Genomic DNA, 24,274 nt, shown 5'->3' with positions numbered 1-24,274 from the left:
CCCTGGCATTTAGGTCCCTTGTCTCTAAACAAAGTGAAAGCTACATGAACGAGACAGGCATTACCTACGCATGCTGAAAATTTTCAGAACTTGAATTTATAGGCTATCACATGAATCTCTTCCAACAGAAGAGAAATACACAGCCTTATAATCAGCAAAAATGACCATGGGAAAGCGCACTGGAGAAAAATGTTTAAGAAGCTGATGGACATTCATAACATAGTTTTTCTTTTTATATTCAAGCAAAAAATAACTGTGCCCCATATAGTGTAGTCAATCTGTATCTGTGATAATATATTTGGTAAAGAAAAGAATAACAATGCAGTTTGTACATTCTGACTCTCCCCCTCCATCTTAGGGAAGAATATAGAGTTATTCTACCTGGCTAGATCCATGCAGCTATCAGTGAGGTTGGTAGAAGAATTGAAGTACTCTCTGCTGGCAGCCAAAACCAAGTCAATACTCTTTTCGTAGCTGACCCTGTAGTGGGGTTTCCCTTTATGGGCTATACCAGCTGGAGGATTTTCTGAACAAGCACTGCAGTGCATCATCTGTCCAGCCAGGTGGATGTTTTCAAGGTGACTAGAGCACAGAAGGCTTTCTGTAAATATCTGGAAAAAAGGAGAAACTGGAATTAGTTATAGAGAGGGAAGATTCAGTTCTCAGTGAAATGAAGGCTCTGAAATCCAAATGAAAGAAATTAAAAACACATCCACCCTAGAGGTGGTGGCTGCACAGCACTGTAAATGTACTAAATGACAATGAACTGTATACTTTGAAATGGTTAATTTTACATTATGTGACTTTCCCCTCAATTAAAAAAAGTCAATCTTTTAGAAAGAATAATTTCATTGACTAAACCAAAATTAAGCATAATATTTTAATTTATTACAATAAATACTTGGGTCAAGTATCCAAAGTTGATATTCATTAAAAACAGGATTACACATACTGTCCCACTCTCAACAGGGCCCATTTTGCTTAAAACTATTTTTAACCATTTCTGTTTTTTTCTTTTTCCTACTTTTAATTTTCATTTTTAATATGGGTTCTTGCTATGTTGTCCATAGGCTGGTCTCAAACTCTTGGGCTCAAGCAATCCTCTCACCTTGGCTTCCCAAAGTGTTGGGATTAAAGGCATGAGCCACTGCATGCAGCCCCATTTTAATTTCTTAAAAGAAAAATCTTTGAATATAATACATATAATTCATAACTGCTTGAAGCATCTGAATTCAGTCTTATGAACTAAATAGCCACTCCACAAATGCTATACTTACAACCAGTCATTAAAATTACAATATATTATAATGTAGAGTTTTTTAATAACATACATATTAAAAATTATTTAAATAAAACAAGAGACACTGAAGGTATTCATACAAATATCATTGTACTCTACTAGACAACTAACAACATCAATTAACATAAAATTACTTCTATAATTGAGATTTATATAAACAAAGCAATCCTTTTAAACATACATTAACAATGTTACATATAATTAGTCTAAGAACTTCCCCAAAAATGCACTTCCCTGTCACTCTACGGTTGGATAAGGATAGCACAGAAATAAGAGATTTTTAAAAAGTAACATTTAATGGAGAAGCAAGAGTTTCAGTATAATTAAGAAGACCATCCAATCTCCATAGGATGCTCTTATTTTCACTTCTTTGTGTCTAGGCTTCCTGCAGAAGGCATTTTTAGACAAGTCTTTGCTAAGATATCTGATAAGGATAAAAACACTATATCTAAGAGGGATCCGCTATAAAATAGATACTGTGACAGAAAGCAAACTATTAAAGAGCAACCCTAATCACTTATATCTGACAGATAAAAATGGCTTACAATACGTCTAATCCAAATGACTTATATGTCATAGTTTCTCCATATTTCTCTGGTCTACTCAAGTAAGCTGTAAGGAGTCAATGTCCAATACTGAAAAATATATTCACCCTCAAACTTGGAACAGTTTGCTAAAATGAACAACATAGATTTCTGTTCTACAGGCTATATATAAATCTTTATCTAACATTTTCAAAATTATGCCACTGAACTTTCAAATTATTTTCCAAGGACAGCAAAATCTAACAACCAAGTCACTAAGACAACATAGTATATTTTAAATTATATTTAAATTTTAAGTTTGTCAAATCTATATTACTGTCTCCTAGAGCCTTTTCAAAACTGTTATAATATGCTTTCCAATGTTTTCTCAACAAGGGAGACCCGTGGACAGAAGTCATTAAAATATCAAAGCCTAATAAAAACGTGTTAAAATATTTTTAAAATGTAATATAATAAGTTGTTTTGCTGGATTACTCCACACAGAAACTAACTCAAATGTAATACACTTACTGCCAATTTTGCAATCAGAATCAGAAACAGGAATGTATCAAAATAATGCCACTCCAATGCACAAACACTACCTCGGACACACTAGTGACAGTTGGGTTTTAGATCTCATGTGCATACAAATTATGTTCTAATGAAGTTGGTTTCAGGTTTTGCTTTAGATGCAAAAGGGGAAGACAATGGCAGTTGTATGTGGTCAGAGACTGCAATCATCAATAAAAACATTAGTTATTCACGCATTTAAAAACTTGAAATTCAAATATAAAACCATTCATTTCTCAACAGTCTACATTAGCACACTTTTGTTAAAATCGCCCTGAATTCAAAAACTAAACAATTTCACAAAGCAGAGACCTATTTTTACAATTCTGATTTCATCAATGGGTTATGCTTTGTGGTATAAGAGCAAAGCGACACAAGAAATACTCTTTATGATTTTGTGTCTGGCTTATTTAACAAGAAAATTCTAATTAAAAAAACTTGTTTTAGACTGCATGTTATTAAAAATGAGTTAGGTCATTTTTTCCACACAAACGGAAATATATATATTGGTAAACTGCCTTTGACTTGGAGATTTTACACACAGAAAATGGAAATATATATACTGATACTCTGCCTCTGACTTGGCAATTGGACACATGCGCGCACGCACACACCCACACACAGGTGTACATATCTATTCCAAATTAATGAGTAAATCCCCCTGGATTATACTCCCAGTCAACTGACAACTATTTCTTACGTATCCTTTATATTCCATATGTTATAATATGCACTAGGGGATATGAGAGTTCACTTGATATAATAATGCCTGTCTAGGAGCTGAGGACCAAATGGAAGCAATGCACAAATAAACAAATAACTACATTTTAAAGAAAGACCATAGTAGAGGCAACTTATGAGGAAGGACAAAGATAATTAGTGAGCTGAGTTCTGAACTTTTATTAGGAGTTTTCTAAGTAAAGGAAAGAGGAATATATTCCAGGCCAAGGGTACAACGTGTGCAAAGTGAGGGAAACATGAAACAGCACGGTGGATGGAGGAAATGATGACAGGCTTGATGGTGCTACTGCAACATAGGGTACATGGTGGACAGTGACAAAAGTGGAAGAGGTGAGGGAGCTGGCATCTTCTATAGCTTCCTATGTCATGCTAAGGAGCAGAGCTACTTTTTGATTATTGATATGGAACAACAACAAATTTTTAGAAGGGGTGTGTCATGAAAAGATTTGTTTTAGAAAAATACTCTTTATCAGTGTAAACCAGAGAGTTGGAAGTAGGGAAACAAGTAGGGGGATTGCTGCAGTTCAGCAGAGATGAAGACAGGACAGATTTGAAGGTCTTTCTCAGATGCATTAGACAAGTGTTAGTGACCACCAAAACTATGGAAGTGAGAAAAGTCAAGTATGATTCACATTTTCTAGCTGATGATTAACCTACTAAACAGATAGTGTTGCAATGAAAAAAGACAAGGGAGACAGGAGGTTAAGGAATAAAGTGTTCAACCTATAAAGCACTAGTCGGTTATTAGCTATTATTAAATAATATTACTTCCAGGGTAGCTTATGGTCATCATTCTTGTATCCAATAAACCATAACAATTAAAATTGTTGAATTTAAAAAAAATCGTATATGGTTCTAGAGTTACCTCATAGCAGGCATCAGAATCTAGACATGTGTATACATTCTGCTGCATAGTTAACATGTCTTGCAGCAACGTTCTCCAATGAGACTCACTGACAGGAGGCTGCCTGGAAAAACACATAAAAAAGACAAGGAAGAGGGAAAGCAAACAATTAAAATCTCTTTCTTCAAATGATCTAAAGTTAAAAAAACAAAAACTGGTACCACCACTCTACATCCACATCAGCTCTCAAATGATCAAAAAGAATATATCTCCTTTAAATAGACAGGAAAACACTTGGATTAAAGATAGAGGGGAAAGTTGGGCAGCTATGCATCACTGCTAGAGATGGTGACAAAGTGGTCTGTCATAGCCTGAGCAGACACAGGCTGGAATGGAATTGAATGGTAATTACAGTAAAGGTAAAGAAGCTGTGAGTTTCTAAGGTAAAATGAACCACTGCAAGATAAAGCAGCTATGATATAGCTTGATGACAGAGGTTGGTTTCAAATTCCATCTTCATCACTCAGCAATCCCTGTCAAGGAGTCTTCTTGACTTCAACTGAACATTCACATCCATAGGACAACCGCAGGCCACATTTGCCATCAGTCTGGGGGACAAGAATCGCGGCTCACCAGCAGGGCAGCATCAGTTGCTTCTTACAGTGAGACTACTGGCAGCAGTCCACAAAGCAACTCACAGAGCACTCCAGGAGTTATCTTCTCAGGTGACCGCCCCACTACAAGAAGCCAGAGCCTCAGAGAGTAGTTGCTGGCATTGCTGTGTCCAGCTTAGGAAGAAGCTTCATGTCCTAAAACAGTCAACATCTCTTGCAACACACTCAGGAAAGCCCAAAGCATAAAGCCCCTATCAGGTATTTCCAGTTCATTTACAGTTCCTCCAGGCCAGAGGCAATTTACCAATCAGGGATCTGTTTTATCTAAGTAGTGAGGCCTCTATAATCTGGTTGATTAAAAACCACTTTATATTGATTTACAGAGTTACAGAGCTAGGAAATTAATGGTCAGATTCTCCCATAGCAGGGGAAAGGGTTTTGTTCCCAAATTCACCCATAGTCACAAATTGGTTGTGTGATTGTGAGCAAGTCATTTAATATTCTTGACTTTCACTTTCCTCTCTGGAAGCTCACCTCAGTGATAAGCAATAAATGAGATTAATTTTGACAAAACACAGGCATTGAAGCAAGATGCTCCTAAATATAAGAATAAGCTAAATTACCCATGGATTTGAATAAATTTTCTAATCTCTCTGAACTTTAGATTCCCTTTTTGTATAGCATAAAGATTAACTTATACTAAAATATATGAAACGACCCCCCCCCCCATTTTTCTGGTAAACATTCAACAAATGTGAATGAATGAATCTGAAATTACAAATACATCTTGTTTTTTTATTTTTTAAGTCACGTATATGATTCTAATATTGTTTCTAGTAGGAGAGACAATATACTGTAATTCTCTCTGCCTCTCTCCAAAGTTCATCTTAGTTAAATACACATGAGTTTGGAATCACCATTTATGTTTACTTTCTAGTCTTGACATTCTACATAATCATGAATATCATTATTCAAGAAGAGCAGGTTTTTGTTTTAAATTGGTCAAATACCAACTAGACGATGTTTCTTTTTCATGCATCTTTTTATTTTTTATCTTTTACAATGCCTTTAAAAATCATCACTATTTCCAAACACTATGCATTAAAAACAGGGCAGATAGATTGTATGTGTTTAGTAGTTATTGCTATAGAGAAAGTATATATTTGGGATAATTACAGCAAAAAATACAGTCTTTAAAATTTTTTTCTCCTAAAATTTTTAATAAGCACATGCTTCATTTGCCTATGCATTTAATATTTATTATACAAAAGGAACAATTACTCTTGTTCCACATGCAATTAGGCATAAGAGAACACTTTTTTTCTTCCAGCACACAAATACACAAAACAAACTGATATATTTCAAGTATTTCAGGACAATCCATATACTGTTTCCATTTGTTTGACCTGGGTACATTAACTCTTTAGCCTTCAAAAAACTGGAGGGCTCTTTCAGATTGCTTACAGGCAGAGAAGTAGCAGAATGTTTGCTGAAGTGAGTGTCCATCTTGCACACACTTGATAAAATCAGATCTAGGCACTGTCTAGCTGAATTCAATTTCTTACAGCCCAGCTGTTCTTCTGGAAGCCATCAACACTGGGGCAGATGGTACTAATGTTTTCTCGCACATGGCTAGCCGTAAGTACAGGTTCTAATAAAAATAAACTACTATGCATTACTTACAATGGCCTTTTTAAGAATATATTCAGTAAATAAGAATCAAGAGCAGAACTTGAAGAAACCAAGAGGTTTGCAAATTAACAGTCAGATCCTGAACACGAATGCATTAGTTGCAGCTTTGGAATAGATGTGGATTTCCCAGGGAGAAATAGTAGTGTACTCAAGTTCGTAAAACTTGCATTTGTGAAGATTTGCTGATATCTGCCACCCTTTAGAATATGTATAAGAATATTCTATGGGTAGTGAAGGCCAAGCCATGGAAATATGCATAAAATAATTAAGATTAATTTCAGGTCAACTACTGTGAAAACAGGCATCACATTCTCTTACATATTCACAGTAAATAGATTACCATGAGTAGAAATTAACTTCAGGGACTCCGTAAGTATTTAGGGAACTAATTTGGGGGGGTGGGGGAGATGGGGTGGTAGGTAATCTAGCAGCAATTGCAATGCTTTCCTGCTGAAAAGTAGATTTTAGAGTAAAATCAGCATGATCTTGGAAATACTGGCCATCCACTTGTAGCTATAAAGAAATCTTAAGGCATTTAAATAGTCAAAGCTATCTAAATTACCAGAGAGGGCCATTGATATGTAAGTTCCTAACTGAGGTGTATGGTGGCTATAACACTTGCACTGGAGAAATTATGATCTAGAAGGGAACTTAAGGCACATGTGTTAATGACTGTAGTATAGTTGCAGTGTAACACCATATAGCTGCAAGAGACAGTCAGAGAGGTAGATACAAAACGCTTAGGAATTTCTAGGAAGGAGAATTCAATTAAGCTTGGAGGAGTCAAACAAGGTTTCCTGGAAGATGTGTTGGAGCCAGCTCTTAAAAGATAGGAAGGAATATACAATAGTGTGTTTTTACTGCTGGATTTTATTTTTACTTTGATAGTTGGGTTAAACTGAATCTCTAAATCCTAAAATTTAGGTAAACAAAATATGTTTTAAAAGTTCTTGAAAAGTTGCCTTTGCTTAATTCTACTCCTTCAGGATTAGTGCTTGGGGTGGCTTTTTTTCCCAGCCTTCTTTACATTTTTACGTAGTCTCCCTACAGATCTGGAATTTAACTGTCCCATACACACATGGGGATCACTCTCAAATCCATAACTCCAGTTCGGACTTCTCTGCTGATCTTCATGTCCACCTTCATAGCAGCATCTCCACCTAATGTCTGGCAAGCACCTCCAAGTCATAGTTACCCTTTATTTTATGCATAAACTAAATGACTACTAGGTCAAAAAGTTGTTAGTTTCTTTATTGACCATTTGGATATCATCTAATTGAAATGTCTTTCAACTCTGTTGCCAATTTTTCTTTTCTTTTTTTAAATATATATTGGATGTACTATGTTGCCAATTTTTCTACAGAGTAATCTGTTAGTTCTCTCATGGCCTTCATAGCCTTTATAAATATTCTCTTCATATTAATTGAGTGTATCCCCCTCTGGACCAGGGAGGTACGATATCTTTTTCTTTGTAAGCCAGACATCAAGTATAATACTGACACAAAGTATGTCAAAATCCATAATAAAATATTCATTAAATAATGTAAATAACAATTCATAAATAAATGCACAATTATAAAGTATTAATTTTTTTTTTGAAGGAATCGCCCAGGCTGGAGTGCAGTGGTGCAATCTCAGCTCATTGCAAGCTCTGCCTCCTGGGTTCACGCCATTCTCCTGCCTCAGCCTCCCAAGTAGCTGGGACTATAGGCACCTGCTACCACGCCTGGCTAATTTTTTGTATTTTTAGTACAGACAGGGTTTCACCATGTTAGCCAGAATGGTCTCCATCTCCTGACCTTGTGATCCGCCCACCTCGGCCTCCCAAAGTGCTGGGATTACAGGTGTAATGAATGTATGAATATTAATTGTTCAGTTTTCCTGTCTCTATTGTAACTGGCTCTAAATGAACTTCCAAAGAACTTAGCAAAATTTCTAATTTCATTAGATGTTCTACTTTAAATGATGACAATATAGAAAGAGACAAAATGAAACAAAGTTTTTCCAGATTTTTAAAATGTCATTATCTTTTCACTCACTTATTCTCACTTATTCCTTTGAAATGAGTAGCTAAAAATTATCAGTGTTTTAAGCAACACATATTAAAAAATGAATAAGTCATTCATCTGGAATTTTTTTTTTTTAAGACAGTGTCTTACTCTGTTGCCCAGGCTGGAGTGCAGTAGCAAGATCTCGGCTCAATGCAACCTCCACTTCCTGGGCTCAAGCGATTCTCCAGCCTCAGCCTCCCTAGTAGCTGGGACTACAAGCCTAAGCAACCACACCCAGCTAATATTTGTTTGTTTTTTGTAAAAACAGGGTTTTGCCATGTTGCCTGGGCTGGTCTTGAACTGCTAAACTCAAAGCGATCTGCCCGCCTCCGCCTCCCAAAGTGCTGGGATTACAGGCATGAGCCACTGTGCCTGGCCCATTCACCAAATCTTTATTAAGCAACACAGTAAATATTTTCTGAGCATCAACTATGTACCTGACATAATGTTTTTAATCAAAGATTCTATACTTGTGCAACTCTCAAATGAATATATACATTTGCTGGAATTTTTATTGGGAATGCAGGAAAAAAAGAGATGAGTGAGAAGAATTGACACCTTTCCACTATTGATTCTTCCAATCTATAAACATGAGGTATTCCTCCATTTCTTCAGATCTTTAATGGATCTCAACAATGTTTCATAATTTTCATATAGATACTTTTGCATATCTCATGTTAGAGTTATTCTTAGGTATTTAATGTTTTGATACTATTATAAAGTTTTCCACTTCATTAGTCCTGCACATCTCATGTTAGATTTATTCTTAGGTATTTAATGTGTTGATACCCTTATAATGTTTTCCACTTCACTAGTCATGTAAGAAATGCATATTAAAAAAAAATGCATATTTTAAAAAGACAATGAAATGCTACTATATACCCATCTAAATGGTTAAAATGGGAGAAAAGAAAATCAGTATCAGGTATTTGTGACATAGTGGAGTGACATAACTCTTACACATTGCTGACAGAAATATACACAGTACAACCATTTTGAAAAACTGTTTGGCAGAATCTTCTAAAGTTGAACTCAGGTACATCCTATGACTCAGCAATTCCACTCCTAGGTAGATATTCAAGTGAAGGACAGAAATATGTACACCAGAAGACAGATAAGTACAAATGTATTCATAGCAGTAGTATTAATTACAGGAGAAACTAAGAAACAATTCAAATGTCCATCAACAGAGAATGTATAAATAATGAGTTACGTTCACAAAATGGAATACTTCGCAACATTGAGAATGAACAAACTAATGTTATACCAACAATACAGAGGAATCTCACAAACATAACGTCGAGAGAAAGAAGCTACATACAAATGTATATACTATATAATTCCATTTATATAAAGTAAAAAAAAGAGGCAAAGTTAATCTATAGTGTTTTAGTGTTTTGAAGGGGGTAACTTACAGCACAAACAATCCATATATATATATACACTCAGTTCTCACTGCTGTGAGCTTTTTATACACATGGATAGCATCCTACTTTAGCAACCAGACTTCTGTCTGAGGACTTCCACTGCCAAATGGCATCCTTAGTTATGCTGGAAGTGTAAGGGAGTTAACACTCGTCAGACCAGCTCTCAAACAATGATAGCCACGAGAGGGTAGATGAGTAGTTCTCCAACTCCCAGATGACCCCAGCAATACTGAGCCCTAGTCCACAGTGGAAAACCCGCTTATGTAATACAACCAGTATCGGCTCCCTTTTCTTTCCTTTATCAGTTCCCCATTCTCCTACTGATGTGAGGCTAGAATTACCTTCCAAACAAACAACTTACACTCTAATCTTAGCCTCAGGGAAGCCCATATTGACAGAAGAATAATGCACTATTTCTTCATTTAATTGCTGGCTACATGGGTATGGTATGATCATTTTATAAAAATGTATGAAGCAGTAAACATCTTTTTTATAAAAAAGAGTTGATGGTATACTGCGGAGTTAGAACCAGAACCCAAGTCATCTGACTCCCGAGTCAAGATAATTTCCTAATATGACTTCCTTACAGGAATTTAGAAGACATGAAAGACATGGATTAAGGGGGAACTTCCAAAGAGATGTTCACATTCAGAAAAGATTAAGCAAAAGGAAATGACTTAAATCTCCAGGCTGAAACAAGTAAAAATATGCAAAAATACTGGACATCAGGCAATGAAAGACAGTGATCCCTGAGAGATAAAAACAAGTCTTTTTTGTTGTTGTTGTTTGAGACAAGGTCTCACTCTGTCACCCAGACTGGAGTGCAGTGGCACGATCATGGCTCACTGCTGAGATGACTCTTAAGACTACCCCAGTTTACTGCCTTGAGAAAGATTCCAGGCCACAGCACAAGAAAGGATCAATCTAAGCAGAGACTTGTGGAGTCCCTGCATTGAGAAGACAGAACTGAAATTCCAGAGAAACCAAAGCAGATAGAGCACATGCAGGATGAAGCACCAGGGAAGACACAGCAGAACTGGAAGAAATTCCCAAGATCTGCGAAGGGTCCCCACGAATATTCAGACAAGTAGAAGCCATAAACGCCTACGATAAAACTGCCTGAGGCTAGGAAAAGAAAAGGGGAAAAAGAAAACATGTCAAGCTCACACATGCTGGAAAACCTCAAGACACACAGGCATTAAGCAGAGTCTTAGCTCAGTTATGGGGAATAATTAGCCCTAGAAGGAGCTCTTCCTCCATCTCAACTGCAAAAAGCAAAAAGATTAAACTGTTTGCAAGTAAATTAACCATGTCCCAGAAAAAAGTACAAGAATATTTATGCTAAGTGAAATAAATGAGACACAGAAAAATATTGCATGTTTTCACTTACATGTAAAATTTTTAAAAATCAAATATAAAGAAATAGACACCAAAACAGCAGTTACTATAAAGGGTTGGAGGGGACAAATAAGGAGATGCAGATTAGAGGATACAAAGTAGCAGATATGTACATGAACAAGCCTAGAGGTCTACTGTACACCATGAGAACTCTATGTAATAAAATTGTCCTGTATATGGGATCACGCTAAAAGAGTAGATTTTAGCTGCTCCTGCCACACAAACAAAATAAAATAGATAACCATGTGAGATGATGAATGTTAATTTGTTTCACCATAGTAACCTTTTTACTATTTATATGTATCCCATCACATCGTGTTGTATACTTTAAATATATAAAATAAGACTTAATTTTTTAAAAAAGAAAATTTATAAAAATACAAAAATATGATAGCATACAAGAAGGAAAAATTCATGTCTAGTATTCAATAAAATTATTTTGCGGCCAGGCATGGTGGCTCATGCCTGTAATCCCAGCACTTTGGAAGGCCGAGGCAGGTGGATCACCAGGTCAGGAGTTTGAGACCAGTCTGACCAACATGGTGAAAGCCCGTCTCTACTAAAAATACAAAAATTAGCTGGGCATGCAGCGTGCCTGTAATCCTAGCTACTCGGGAGGCTGAGACAGGAGAATCACTTGAACCCTGGAGGTGGGGGTTGCAGTGAGCCGAGATCGCACCACTGCACTCTAGCCTGGGCGACAGAGCAAGATTCCATCTCAAAAAAAAAAAAAATTATTTTGCATTGAAAGACAAGAAAAATATGACAGATAATGAAGAAAAAATTATTCAAAACCTATCCAGATATTAGATGGGTATCACAGATGTTAGAAAGATGCTTTTAAAAAGAAGATAAGTGTTAGAAAAAACAAACACTGGTGTTAGAAAAACAGACAAGAGTGTTTTAAAATGTATTATCACTGTTTAACGTATGTTCAAAAAGTTAATGAGGCATGAAAGTTTAATAAAAACCAAAATTGAACTTAGAGATTTAAAAAAAAACTCTTAATGAAAAATATAATGAATGTACAAATTGATGAGACATGAGAGAAAAAAAGATTTAGTGGACTTTAAAAAACAGCGATAGAAATTATCCAAAATGAAACAAAAATACCTAAGAATATTAAAACAAATAAACAAGTAACACAGTATTGATGAGCCATGAGGCAACCTGAAAGGTCCTAATAGATGTATAATTGGAGTCCTGAAAGGAGAGGAGCAGAAGATAAAGGAGAAGAAATATGCAACAATTTTCCAAGTTGGATGGAAACTATAAACCCAAAGACCCAAGATCCAAGATCCAAGATGCTTTATGAAGAAAACTACACCATGGAATTAAATTTGAAACTGATGTCAAAAAGAGACATTCAAAATAGCAATTTAAAAAATATGAGAAACACATCAGAAATAGATTAACTCTGACAGCAGAGTTCTCTTTGGAAAAAAATGCATGCTAGGAGACAGTGGAGCAATTTCTCTACCGTAGCATACTAAAAAAAAAAACAAAACTGTCACATTGGAAGTGAATATATCCTTATATACCAAGTGAATATATGCTTCAGAGAAAAATGTGAAATAAAGACTTTTTTAAACAAACAAAGATGTACAAATGAATCACTGGCATCCTAGCACTACAAAAAAAAAATTAAAAGAAGCCTTCCAGACAAAAAGAAAATGCAACCAGATGGAAACATAAGTCTACATAAACAATAAAAAGTGCCAGAAATGGTAACTACATGCATAAACATGCAACACATTTTTCACATTATTTACATCACTTTAAAAAATAGTTTACTGCTTGCAAATAATAATACAATGCAAAGTGGGGTTTTTAACATACATAAAAGTAAATTATATGACAAAAAAAAAAAGCTTGGAGAGGAGAAAGTATCTTGCTAGAAACTCACATTGTAGAGGTAAACAAACACTATCACAGGAAGATCTACCTTCCTGTGATAGTGTAATCTTTTATATAGGAAATCCCACGAAGTCTGCAAAGAAAAACTATTAGAGCTAATAAGTAAGCCCAGAAAAGGTAGAGGACATAAGACCAATAAACTGAAGAATCAACTGTATTTCTATGCATTAGGAAGGAACAATCTGAAGATGAAATTAAGAAAGAAATTCCCTTTACAATAGGACCAAACAAGAATAAAATACTTAAGAATAATTTAACAAAATAAATGCAAGAATAGTACACTGAAAACTACAAGATTATTTAAAGAAATTAAAGAAGAACTAAGTAAACGGAAAGACGTCAGTGTTCATGGATTGGAAGACTTAATATTGATTTAGGATAGCAACACTCTCCAAATTGACCTACAGATTTGATGCAATCCTTATCCAAATTCCAAATGAAGAAATTGGTAAGCTTATTCTAAAATGCATATGGAACTGCAAAGGCCCTATAATAAACAAAACAACTTTGGGGGGAAAAAAACAAAGCTGGGAGACTAATGTTACCTAATTTCAATATTTAATAGAAATCTGCAATAATTAACACAGCATGGTATGGGAAGAAAGATAAATAAATGGATCAATGGAACAAAATAATGAAAAACGAGGCCCCCATTTACACAGACAACAGATTTCAAGAAAACTGCAAAGGTAATTCAGTAGAGAAAGGATGGCTTTTTTAACAAATGGTGAGGAAGAATTAGATACAAACAGTTTTTTGACCCATACTTTGAACAATAAACAAAAATGGACTCTTAGAATGGTTCATGGGTCTAAATGGAAAATGTAAAACCAAAACTTTGCTAACAAAGGGGGGAGAAAAACATTGTGGCAAAGCAATAAAAAAGTACAAATTGATTAAAAGGCGAATTTTTAAAAAGCATACTCTTCAAAACACAAAGGTAAGATAATGAAAAGACAGGGCACAAATGGGAGAAAATCTTCGCAAAGCATATATCTAATAAAAGGACTTATATCTAGAATATATAAGAAAACTCCCACAACTCAATAAAAAGAAAAATTACTCAGTTTTAAGGACAGGTAAAGAAAATATACAGATAGCAAATAAGCACTGACCACACCAAATATTGATGAGGATATAGAAGAGCAATCAGTGTAGGATGCAGCAACTGTAACTCTCCTACAAGGGTGGTAGGAAAGTAAAACAGTACAAATCCTTTAAAAAACAGTTTGGCAGTTTTTGAAAGTTAACTATTCACCTACCAAATGATCCTGCCATTTCATCCTTAGGTATTTGTCTGAGAGAAATGAAAGCGTATGTCTACACAAACACTTGCATATGAAAAGTCATAGCAACTTTATTTGTAAAAGCCAAAACTCAAAATAACCCAAATGTCCACAGAGAAGTGGTAAACAGGGTGTGAAAAATCCATACAATGAAATACCATTCAGCAAACAAAAAGAAATAAACTACTGATTCATGACACAACATGGATGAATCAAAAAATAATTATACTGAGTGAAAGCCAAACAAACACACAAACAAAAAAGTTACACTGTGTGATTGATTTCTATAAAATTCTAGGAAATGCAAAGTAATATACAAAAGTAAAGAAAATAGATTAGTGGTAGCCCTGATGAGGAGAAGGCAGCACGATAAAGAAAAGCAAGAGAGAAAGGATTCTAAAGGAGTAATCAAAAAACTTTCAGGGGTACTGGATGTGTTTATTATCTTAATCATAATGATGGTTTCCCATGGCTATACACACATATCAAAACTTATCAAATTATACTTACACTTTAAATATGTGCAGTTTATTATTAGTTATAACACAATGAGGTTGTCAGAAAAAGAGAAATACTTTTAAAAATATTTAAAATTAATTGACCCAAGTATCAATTAATTTTATTACTCACTTCCGGCCAGTGTGCCTCGTCAATCTAACCATCAGCTTGCGTGCCTCTTCTGAGCTAGACTGAGTGTTTTTAACAAATGAAATTGGTTTCTCGAGTCCATGTTTTTCCAAAAGCTCTGACACACTATAAGTGAAAAAAGAATTATTTAATGTCTTGCTACCAAACAAAAAGAGTCTAAGAATCTTAGGCATAGAGGTAGCCCTTCAGTGTTTAGTATTAAAAAAAAATTATCCCATAGTGTAATCCAATTTTACATATAATGTTGATTCTCAGCAAAAAAGAAAAAAAATCGAATAATTAAACAAATCTTACCTTTCTCATTGACTTTTATTAGAATGTAGTTGGGCTAAGTAGCATACTAAAAGAAAGCATGACCTATCTTTATCTCAAAAATCTTTTTGCCACAGCACCTGTCAGTAAAATAAGCCAAATCTATACTTTCAGTACAGTTTTAACTCTTATTAATCCTATTGAGTATTCTGTTATAGGCTGTTATAGGCAAGACTACTAGAAAAGCAATAAACCAAGAATGTTAGAGTTAGACGACTGGAAATCATCAGGCTCATTCTCTGTCAAGAATCCATTTTATAAATATACAAGATATGTCAAAAATTCTCTCTGTCTCATAAGAATCTTCTTGAGATATCCCATTCCATAATCATCAACATCATATAAATACTTGATTTGACTCACAAAATCTCACATTTATGAACTGATTACTACAGGACTGAATAGAGTTACTGGATCGAATCCAGTAACTCTTCAGAATATAGGTTTCATCAGTAAAGTCGCCTGGCATTATGTATACTAAAACATTTATCAAGTGTCTGGGGCTATCAGGTGGAACAGGATACAAAGCTCTTATTTTGAAAGCACAGTAAATTAAGCTAAATAGTGAAACCTAAACATCATCCAGAAACCTGTAGGGTGTTAAGTGTTTCCTTGAGGTACTGATGGCATAATAAAACTACCAGGACCACCCATGGTTACAACCAGACATGTGATGAAATAAATTACGTTTACTTCACCGTATCTCTTTGAGCTATCTCTTCTCAATTTTACTAGAGAAATAAAGGTAACTATGCAGATTTGTAGAGAATGAATTTACATTGACTCAACCCAACAAGTCTTAGTCAAACTAAACTGAATGTGTTAGGAAGGTAGTGGGGATGGCAGGCACAAGCCAACCTATAATAGGAAAAGCTGATTTTGTAAACATTTTTCAAGAAATACAACTGTATAACTTTCAGAATACAGAATAACAGGAATCAAGCTAGGTAATAATAAACACAGGTCTTCAGGAAACTGAAGAGTTAATTCTCTATTAAACTCACATATTACGGTGCACAAAAACATTCTGTTCCCTTAAAGGCAACTTGAAATATTTTTACACTAAAGTCCATTAATTTGAATACGATTTCTAATCAGTGGACTCCAAATTATCATACATACTACTATTAGTAAAGTAATGTTATTAGCCATAAATTTCTACAATTATACAATGGAAGACCAGAGTTTATTATTCTTAAAATTTTACTTTTAATACAATACTTAAAGTTAAATGTGCATATTTATATAAACATAAAAGTAAATATTAGTAAAAATATCAGACTTTCTACATGGGAAATTAAGATGATTTCAATCTCCAGAAGAGATAGTTTAACATTTTATTACAACAGTAGAGAATATTCCTCCAGTGTTGCATGAGGGTTCTAATGCAGTTTGACATAATACAAATAGTCAATTCAATGTATTATGCCCTAAAAAGGGAAGTTAGTGTAATAAACATTGTCTGCTGATAAAGATGCAATAATTGCTGCAGGAACTAACATTTCTTATGTGCCTACTATGTAGGAGGCACTTTAAATGCTTAATCTAATATTGATTCCACAATTTTGTGAGTTAGATATTATACCTAAGAAAACCCTAGGCCCAAAGATCACACGACTAGTAAGTGGCAAGGTCTAAATTTGAACGTCGGTTTTCAAAGACCATGTTATTATTCTATTACTCCACTACAATAGGGGTGCAGTGTATTTGTTGTTGAGAAAATTCACTCCCAAGACAATCAAACAAAAATGAGGTTAAAGTAGAAACGATGACTCACAGGCAGACTTAATGTGACATTTCTTGGACAAATTCCCTTAATAAGCATGGAGCAAAAAAAAAAACTGTCACTTTTCTCACCTGAGAATTTGTTCCAGTTGGTCTACCATGTCATGAAGCTTTGTGGTTGCCTCTGTCTTATCACTAATAAATTAAAAGAAGAAAAAAAAAGCCCTTAAGTTTAGTATTAGCTTTTTAAATAAAATACAAAACTTAATGAAGTGAAAAAAAGATGTTTCTTTTATATGTAATGTATAACAATATTATCTAAATTCATTCAGCATTATTAATGATTCAAGAGAATTATGTAAGAAATGCTAGAGTAGAACAATATTCTCTGTTACAGATTAGTCAGATATGAACAACTATTTTCTAGGGTACTTTTGGTTCAGTTGTGCTTAAAGGTAAAAAAATATATAAATTGATTGTTTATTTAAGATGAGGTAAAAGGTAAAATCACTCTTTACTACTGTTCTTTTAAACCAATAAAACAGATTAAGAAGAAGCATAGCCATGTTGGCTTTCTCCTAGGCCTACCTACACAACTTAGGACCCCTCCTCTCCAGGAAGTTTCCATTAGGATTCCATATACTCAGAAAAGTTCTTCCACATAATCATCCCTTGTGCTTTAAGGGAAGGAAATCCCATCCACTTCAACGTTAAGGAATCAGTGAGAAGTATATCCATCACATAGATAATCCCTAGTAGGGAGTGAAGGTGAAAAGCAAATGCTTTCTGAGGAAGCCAGTAAGCAGGGACTAGGAGAAACACCATCATGAAAAAGATCACAAACTAATAAAAATGTGCCTGGTAGGGAAGATTAAGTATGGCACAACATATGTGCAAGTGAATACAGGGATATGGTGAAAAAGATTATAACTGCTATAAAAGTCCTCTTTCATCCTAGACAACTCTGTGTCCCAAACACTCTCAACTGAGAAACACTGCTGCTGCCACTCTCAGGTGCCTTCTATGCAATGCTCCACCTAAACTCCAGCAAGATCTTATGGTTTTATTTATTTTTTATTTTTTTTCAGTACAATTTCCATTGTATTTTTCTCCAGAGAATAATCTGTCTGCATTATTTAAGGACTTAGCTCCTTACATGGGCTTTGGTGGGGGTTGTGGGGCAGCACCCGCAGGTCAAAATTGGCGTGGGGGTGTTCGGTGCTTGCAGGCTTCACGATATCAATTCCTGACAATTTTGCTGTGAATTGCACAACTCACACAGTAACGTAGCTTCACATACAGCTTGGGAAGCACATAGGCATCGAAGACGCTCGCTTCAGAAATGTTCCTGACTGCTGTGGCCTCCACTATGTTTCAAATGACGAATTTCTTAATGCCCTTGTACTCGGGCACACATTGGGCACAGTTCATGCAGTGAACAGGCTGCATGTGGCTGCAGCCCTTTTTGGCATGACCATCGTTCCTTCTTTTCTTTGTCATCTTGGAGGCCCGCACCAGAGAAAACAATGACTTTATTAACAATAAGCCCAAACAAAAAATCTTTGCCTGGACTTGGAAAATTAAAAATGTCCTGCTTTGGACAAAAAACCCTCATTATTTTTAAAACTATCTATCTGCCCGGTCTAAATGTATTTAACAATTAATCCGTGCAACTTACAAAGATTACACTATCTGTTTAAACTAAGTTTCAGGCTTTGGACAGGAGTGATGAGTGGGATATAGTCTACTTAAAGTCCTTCAGAAGATTATTCATCAGAGCTAACTTCCCTTAACATACTCAGTCAGCCGTGTGTGTGTGTGTGTGTGTGTGTTTGTGTATTTTGTTTGTTTGTTTGTTTTGTTTTGTTTTGTTTGAGACAGGGTTTTGCTCTGTCACCTAGGCTGGAATGCAGTGGCAGGATCACGGCTCACTGCAACCTCTGTGTCCTGGGCTCAAGCGATCCTCCTGGCTCAGCCTTCCAAGTAGCTAGAACTAAAGCTGTACGCTACCAAACCCAGCTAATTTTTAAATTTTTTGTAGAGATGGGGTCTTCCTATGTTCCCCAGACTGGTCTCAACTGATTCTCCCCCCTTGGCCTTCCAAAGTGCTGGGATTACAGGCATGAGTAACTGCACCTGGCCTTATTCAGCAATATTTTTGAAATTATCATTTTACAGCTCTATTATAATCATTTATCATAGATATTAGAGATACAATATTCTTCCTTTGTGAGCTGACATTCACGAACACAATGAGTAAAGTTTTTTTAGCCAGATTAAATAATCTGCCTAGGTAAGATGCACAAAAATTTAATTAGATTAAATGAGTGATTGCTCATTTCTCAAATAGCAAATGGATGTATTCACAGTTTACCACTTGATAAATAACAACTACCACTAAAAATTAACAAATAATCACTGAGAGAATATAAATTGACAAACTTGGCATGAAGAACAAAGAGAACCACAGAAAATATTTTGAGTCCTATATTTTAATACAAGGCTAATTTGTAATTATAATTTACTTAGAAAATTAGAAACATGAAATGCAATCATTAAGAAATAAATGGAGTAACAAGAAAATATCATTTTTTGTGTTTACATTTAAAAAAAGTCATTTTTTGTGTTTACATTAAAAAATGTTACATCAGAAATCATTAATCTGAAGCCAAGAAAAGCTTTTGGCTATGTATACATGAGAGGCATTTCTTAGCCTATACATTCTTCAAAAACAAATATGGTAATCCCCTAACTGTAACATCTACATAAAAAAAGTTTTTAATATCATCAGCCTATTGATACTATGACAATCTCCTCAAAGTAGACAAATTACTATTTAATAATTAATAGATAAGCTCTGATTGATATTTATGCTATTTGACCTTAGTGGAAAACAAAGCCTAATATATTTACTTTTAAGAGTTATGCACACGAGTTGGAAGTCAGTGATTTTGCCTGGTCGACTTAGGAACAAGAAATGAGATATGAAGCTGACAGAGGAATCATAAGGTTCCCACAGAGCCCAGCAAGGAAGAAACTCCCTGCCACTCCAGCTCTCGGAGGAACCAGGGGCTTCTGCATCTCTTGTCACCCTCCAGGGAAAAGCAATTTGACTACTGCCACACTGATAGCCTTTGGGTTGAGGTTTTTAAATGATGGGAACAACACTTTGCTACAAAAATCTATTAAGACTATCTAGTTTACCTGCCTTTGGCTGCCTATGGAAGGCCTACAGTTCTCAGAGACACACTTGCTACAGTCTGGTGCTCTCTACTAGGGATGTGAGGTAGCCTGTGTTCAGGTACAGGTCTGAATAATAAACAGATGCTGAATCCACTCTGATTTACCTTTCCCTACATGAAGAAGGAAGGAAGAAAAAAGAGGAGTACAAATAAACTTATCAAGGAAAAAATATAAGAACATACCCCAAAGGTCTGAAGGTTATGAATTTCCAGAATGGATTAGACCATTCAGTGAACACCTCAATGAATTTACATATGAAACAGAAACACAAAAAATGAAGATATTGAAATCTTCTTTAAAAAAAATCCATATTTAAATAGGGATTATTCAGAATGCCATTGAACTTCTCAACAATACTAGAAAGAAAAGACAAGAGTAATACCTTCAAAATTCACAAGATAAGGATTCTAAGTCTATGATTCCATGTACAATTAAACCTTCTACCAAGTAAAAGTGTGCAATTGTGGTATTTTCCTAATATGTGACAGTCTTTTAAAAAATACCTCCCAGGCAATCTTTGACAGGAAGCTATTTGACAGCATGCTCCACCAAAATGAGGAAAAAGTGAAGAAAGAAGAAAGGAAAACCAAGAAATGCAATATGCAACACGAGAGAGAGGCAAACGAAGTCCCGGGATAATAGATGGACAGCAGACACAGAGAACAATTCATTCATACCAATTCCAAGAAGGATGTTTCAAAAGGAAGAGAGCAAGAGAAGAAGAGACAGAGAAAAAAAAAAACATGAAAGGAATAGAGAGATCATTAAATAGTTTTCACGACTGCAAGTAGTTCATGAGGGTGATGGAAAAAAAGAAAACAACAGAAAAGGAAATTATTCAATCCAGGAAAAACAGAGAGTTGTATTAAAAGGAAAATAAATCACACCTAGTTCCGCAGTATAAACAATATTTACGTAATCATAATGATGAAAACACTGGAGAATGGTAGGAGAAGTGGATATGGGAGAAGGGAAAGGACTTCCATAAAAGGAAGTCAAAAATGATCTAAAATTGCAAAATCAAAAAATAACAACACGAGCATAACATTTTAAAGGAGGTAGGCAAAGACAAGGAAAAACCTACCAGTGAAAGTATTTGCTTTTTGAAGATAGGAATCCAAGGATGGGAAAAGTGGGCAGCAAACAGCTGCTTATCAGCTGACATTACTAATACCAGTCTTAGAATTCCCTGACTTTATGTTCATACATTATTTATATTTAAAAATCAGAGGAAGATCATGTCCCTTTAGGCTCCTTTATTTTAGAAAAGTGCCTCCCCACGGCCCCACATTTTGTCTTCCTAAATGACACTAACTGTTTAAAGTAAAAAGACCAGTTAATGCATAGAATATCCCACATTCAGTAGTTGTCTTACTGCTTTCTTCATGGTGTTATTTACCTTGTCTCTCTATTTCCCGTATTAACTGCAAATTAGAAGTTCAACCTAAAAGACTGATTAGACTCAGGGTAAACAACTTTAGCAAAAATATTTCTTAAGGGACGCTGTAAGACCAGGTACTTCATATTGGATCACATCAGGAGGCACGTAAGGTCAGGCTGTCTGACTGTAAGTTATGCCACCTTTCACGACTTGGTTAAGATCATGGCAGTTAGAGCTCAACTTTGAAACTTAAAAAAAAAAAGTCACTAGGGTAATACTTTGGTATTATGCAAATAACCTTTTATCATCAATCTTTCACCTGATTTCAGTACCACTAATGACTGCATGAATAACTCTTTCATGGTAGATTGCAAAATTGGTGACTGCTATCATTTGCTTCATAAGAAATAAAAATTTCCTTTAGTCAGATATGAGCCCCCCCTCCCAAAATAAAAAGAAGAAATAAAAATGTCCTTAAAAGAAAAAGGGAAAGAGAGAAAAGAGGGAGAAGATAAAAAGAGAGCAAAGAGAAAGAGAAAACAGAGAATGAGGCTTTCTTGTCTAAATATCTGATTTTGTAAATCAGGAAACTAATGACCAAAGAAGTAAAGTGACTTGGTTAAAAGTCATAAAAGCTTAAAACAGGTCTGCTGGTATTCACCACTCCTTCATGTGTTGTTATTTATGTCTCCAGATGTGAAATTTATCATATGTGCTAAATTTAATAGAGGGATTAGATTGCTACCTGACTTCCAAAGAAAACATACAAATTTGACTTGCATACAATTAAATAATCCAAAAGCATATTACATACGTTTCCATCTAAACATAAAAGCAGTTAAAAATTAGGTACATTCACTACTTAAAAGAAGTACTATAGGCAAAGGCCAAGAAGAAATAATTCATAGAATAAATATAATTAGCCCATAAATATGAAAAATGCTTCATTAAAAACACAATTACTACCTACTGACTTATAAAAAGTAGTTTTTGTGGAGATCGTGGTGGTATTTTTGTTTTTCAATAGGAAATTATCATGTTTGACAAAATTCAGAATTTAATTATAATTACAGTTGAACAAAATATAGAACTTCCCATATATTGGTAGGACAAGAAATGTTTATCCTAGGCAATAGGATTGCAGATGATTTTATTTTCTTCCTTATGTTTTTTTCACATTCCCAAAATTCTCTAAGGTAAGCATTTGGGGAAGCAACGTTTTTGTTTTAACTGTTAGAATAAAAAAATACAATAAGACTGGCATACTGTGTATTCTTACCCATATCCTCTTTCTGGCAGACATTCTAGTATGTCATAGCAAAGAGAGAGTTGATCATTTCGTTCACAGGTATAGATGCACTCTAGTGCTATTGCCATCAGTTGGTCCTGATCAGGAATAATTTTTTGCTGCAGCTACAGAAAATAAAGTATGTTGTACTAAATGTCAACAGATTTATAGTCAATTTTTCCATATACCAATACTACTGTCAACAGAATATTAAATAGCACAATTAATCAACTATAGAAACAAGTCTTGATTTTTCTTTATAGATTTCTGGGGTCTTTAATAATTCTAACTGAAATCACATTTTAATTACAGATCAACTATAAAAGATAATTTGTAACCCCATAAGCTATGTATCAGCTGAAAACAGATTCTTCAATTTATGACCCAGTCAATATAGAAAAAAGAAACACTGTGAATTAAAAAGGCAATTCATTAAGAACATTTCTAACCCTGAAGCCAAATTCTATGTGTTTCAGTTACAAAGTTATATAAAATTCCTTAACTAATATTCAAAGATGTTACAACCTATTACTTTTCAGTAGGCATTATATATTACTCATTTAACTACAGAGTGCTGACATTCTATTCAAAAGAAATCCAATTGTAATAGATCAATACACAAATCACAGAACACATTCCATATTTCTGATGAAGAAAGATGGCTACTTAGGGTGACTTTCTGTATAGAACAAAGCATTTCCCATGGCAAACCACAGATTCCCATTCTTGGAGTATTTTCCAGGATATGAAAATAACCAATTGATTTTTTTTCTCATCTATAAAGCATGAATATTAACAATACCTTTCTAAGAAGACTATTTCAAGGATTAAATTAATAAATATAGAATGAAAAATAAATACAGAAAAAAATAATTTGCATGCTTATTAGCACCACAGCAACCAAAATGAAAGTCATTTTCTTAGAGCTCTTTTGAACAATAAAATAAATCTAAGATAATTTCCATGATAACAGTCTACTGGTTTTCAATGTTTTAGTAGAAACTCATCAGTAAACACAAAAGAGATAGGAAAGTGATGGAGAGAAGCTACCAAACAAGGGCATTTTCTCAGTAGAAAAATCACATCAATGGACGGAAAAAAGAAACTTTCAAGGTTACCAGGAAAACAAAGTTTTCCAAAGCTGTTGAATTAAAGGATTTATATACATTTCTTCAAGGTAGAGTTGGCCCTCCATACCTGTGGGCTCCACTTCCCTGGATTCAACCAGCCATGTATCCAAAATATCTGGGGGAAAAAGTGTCTGTACTGAACACGTACAGACCATTTTTTCTTGTCATTATTCCCTAAACAAT

The 24,274-nt window shown here is 34.8% G+C and overlaps 1 protein-coding gene across 3 annotated transcripts in view; it reads right to left on the bottom strand.

The window, feature by feature from the left end:
* The window catches only part of NBAS (NBAS subunit of NRZ tethering complex), a 393,407-nt gene that overhangs the window by 210,065 nt on the left and 159,068 nt on the right, over window positions 1-24,274 (bottom strand). For all 3 annotated transcript variants that reach the window (XM_003826980.5, XM_034952644.3, XM_055108231.2), the window contains 5 exons: window positions 22,953-23,086; window positions 17,182-17,244; window positions 14,995-15,117; window positions 4,001-4,103; window positions 382-611 (listed from right to left, as the gene is read on the bottom strand). In XM_003826980.5, coding sequence (XP_003827028.3) covers window positions 382-611; window positions 4,001-4,103; window positions 14,995-15,117; window positions 17,182-17,244; window positions 22,953-23,086 — 653 coding nt within the window. The remainder of the gene's footprint in view (window positions 1-381; window positions 612-4,000; window positions 4,104-14,994; window positions 15,118-17,181; window positions 17,245-22,952; window positions 23,087-24,274) is intronic.

This window comes from Pan paniscus, chromosome 12 (genome assembly GCF_029289425.2).
Source record: "Pan paniscus chromosome 12, NHGRI_mPanPan1-v2.0_pri, whole genome shotgun sequence".
Taxonomy (NCBI): Eukaryota; Metazoa; Chordata; class Mammalia; order Primates; family Hominidae; genus Pan; species Pan paniscus.
The sequence above is the reverse complement of the archived record's forward strand: the minus strand, read 5'-3'. Positions and strand labels throughout refer to the sequence as shown.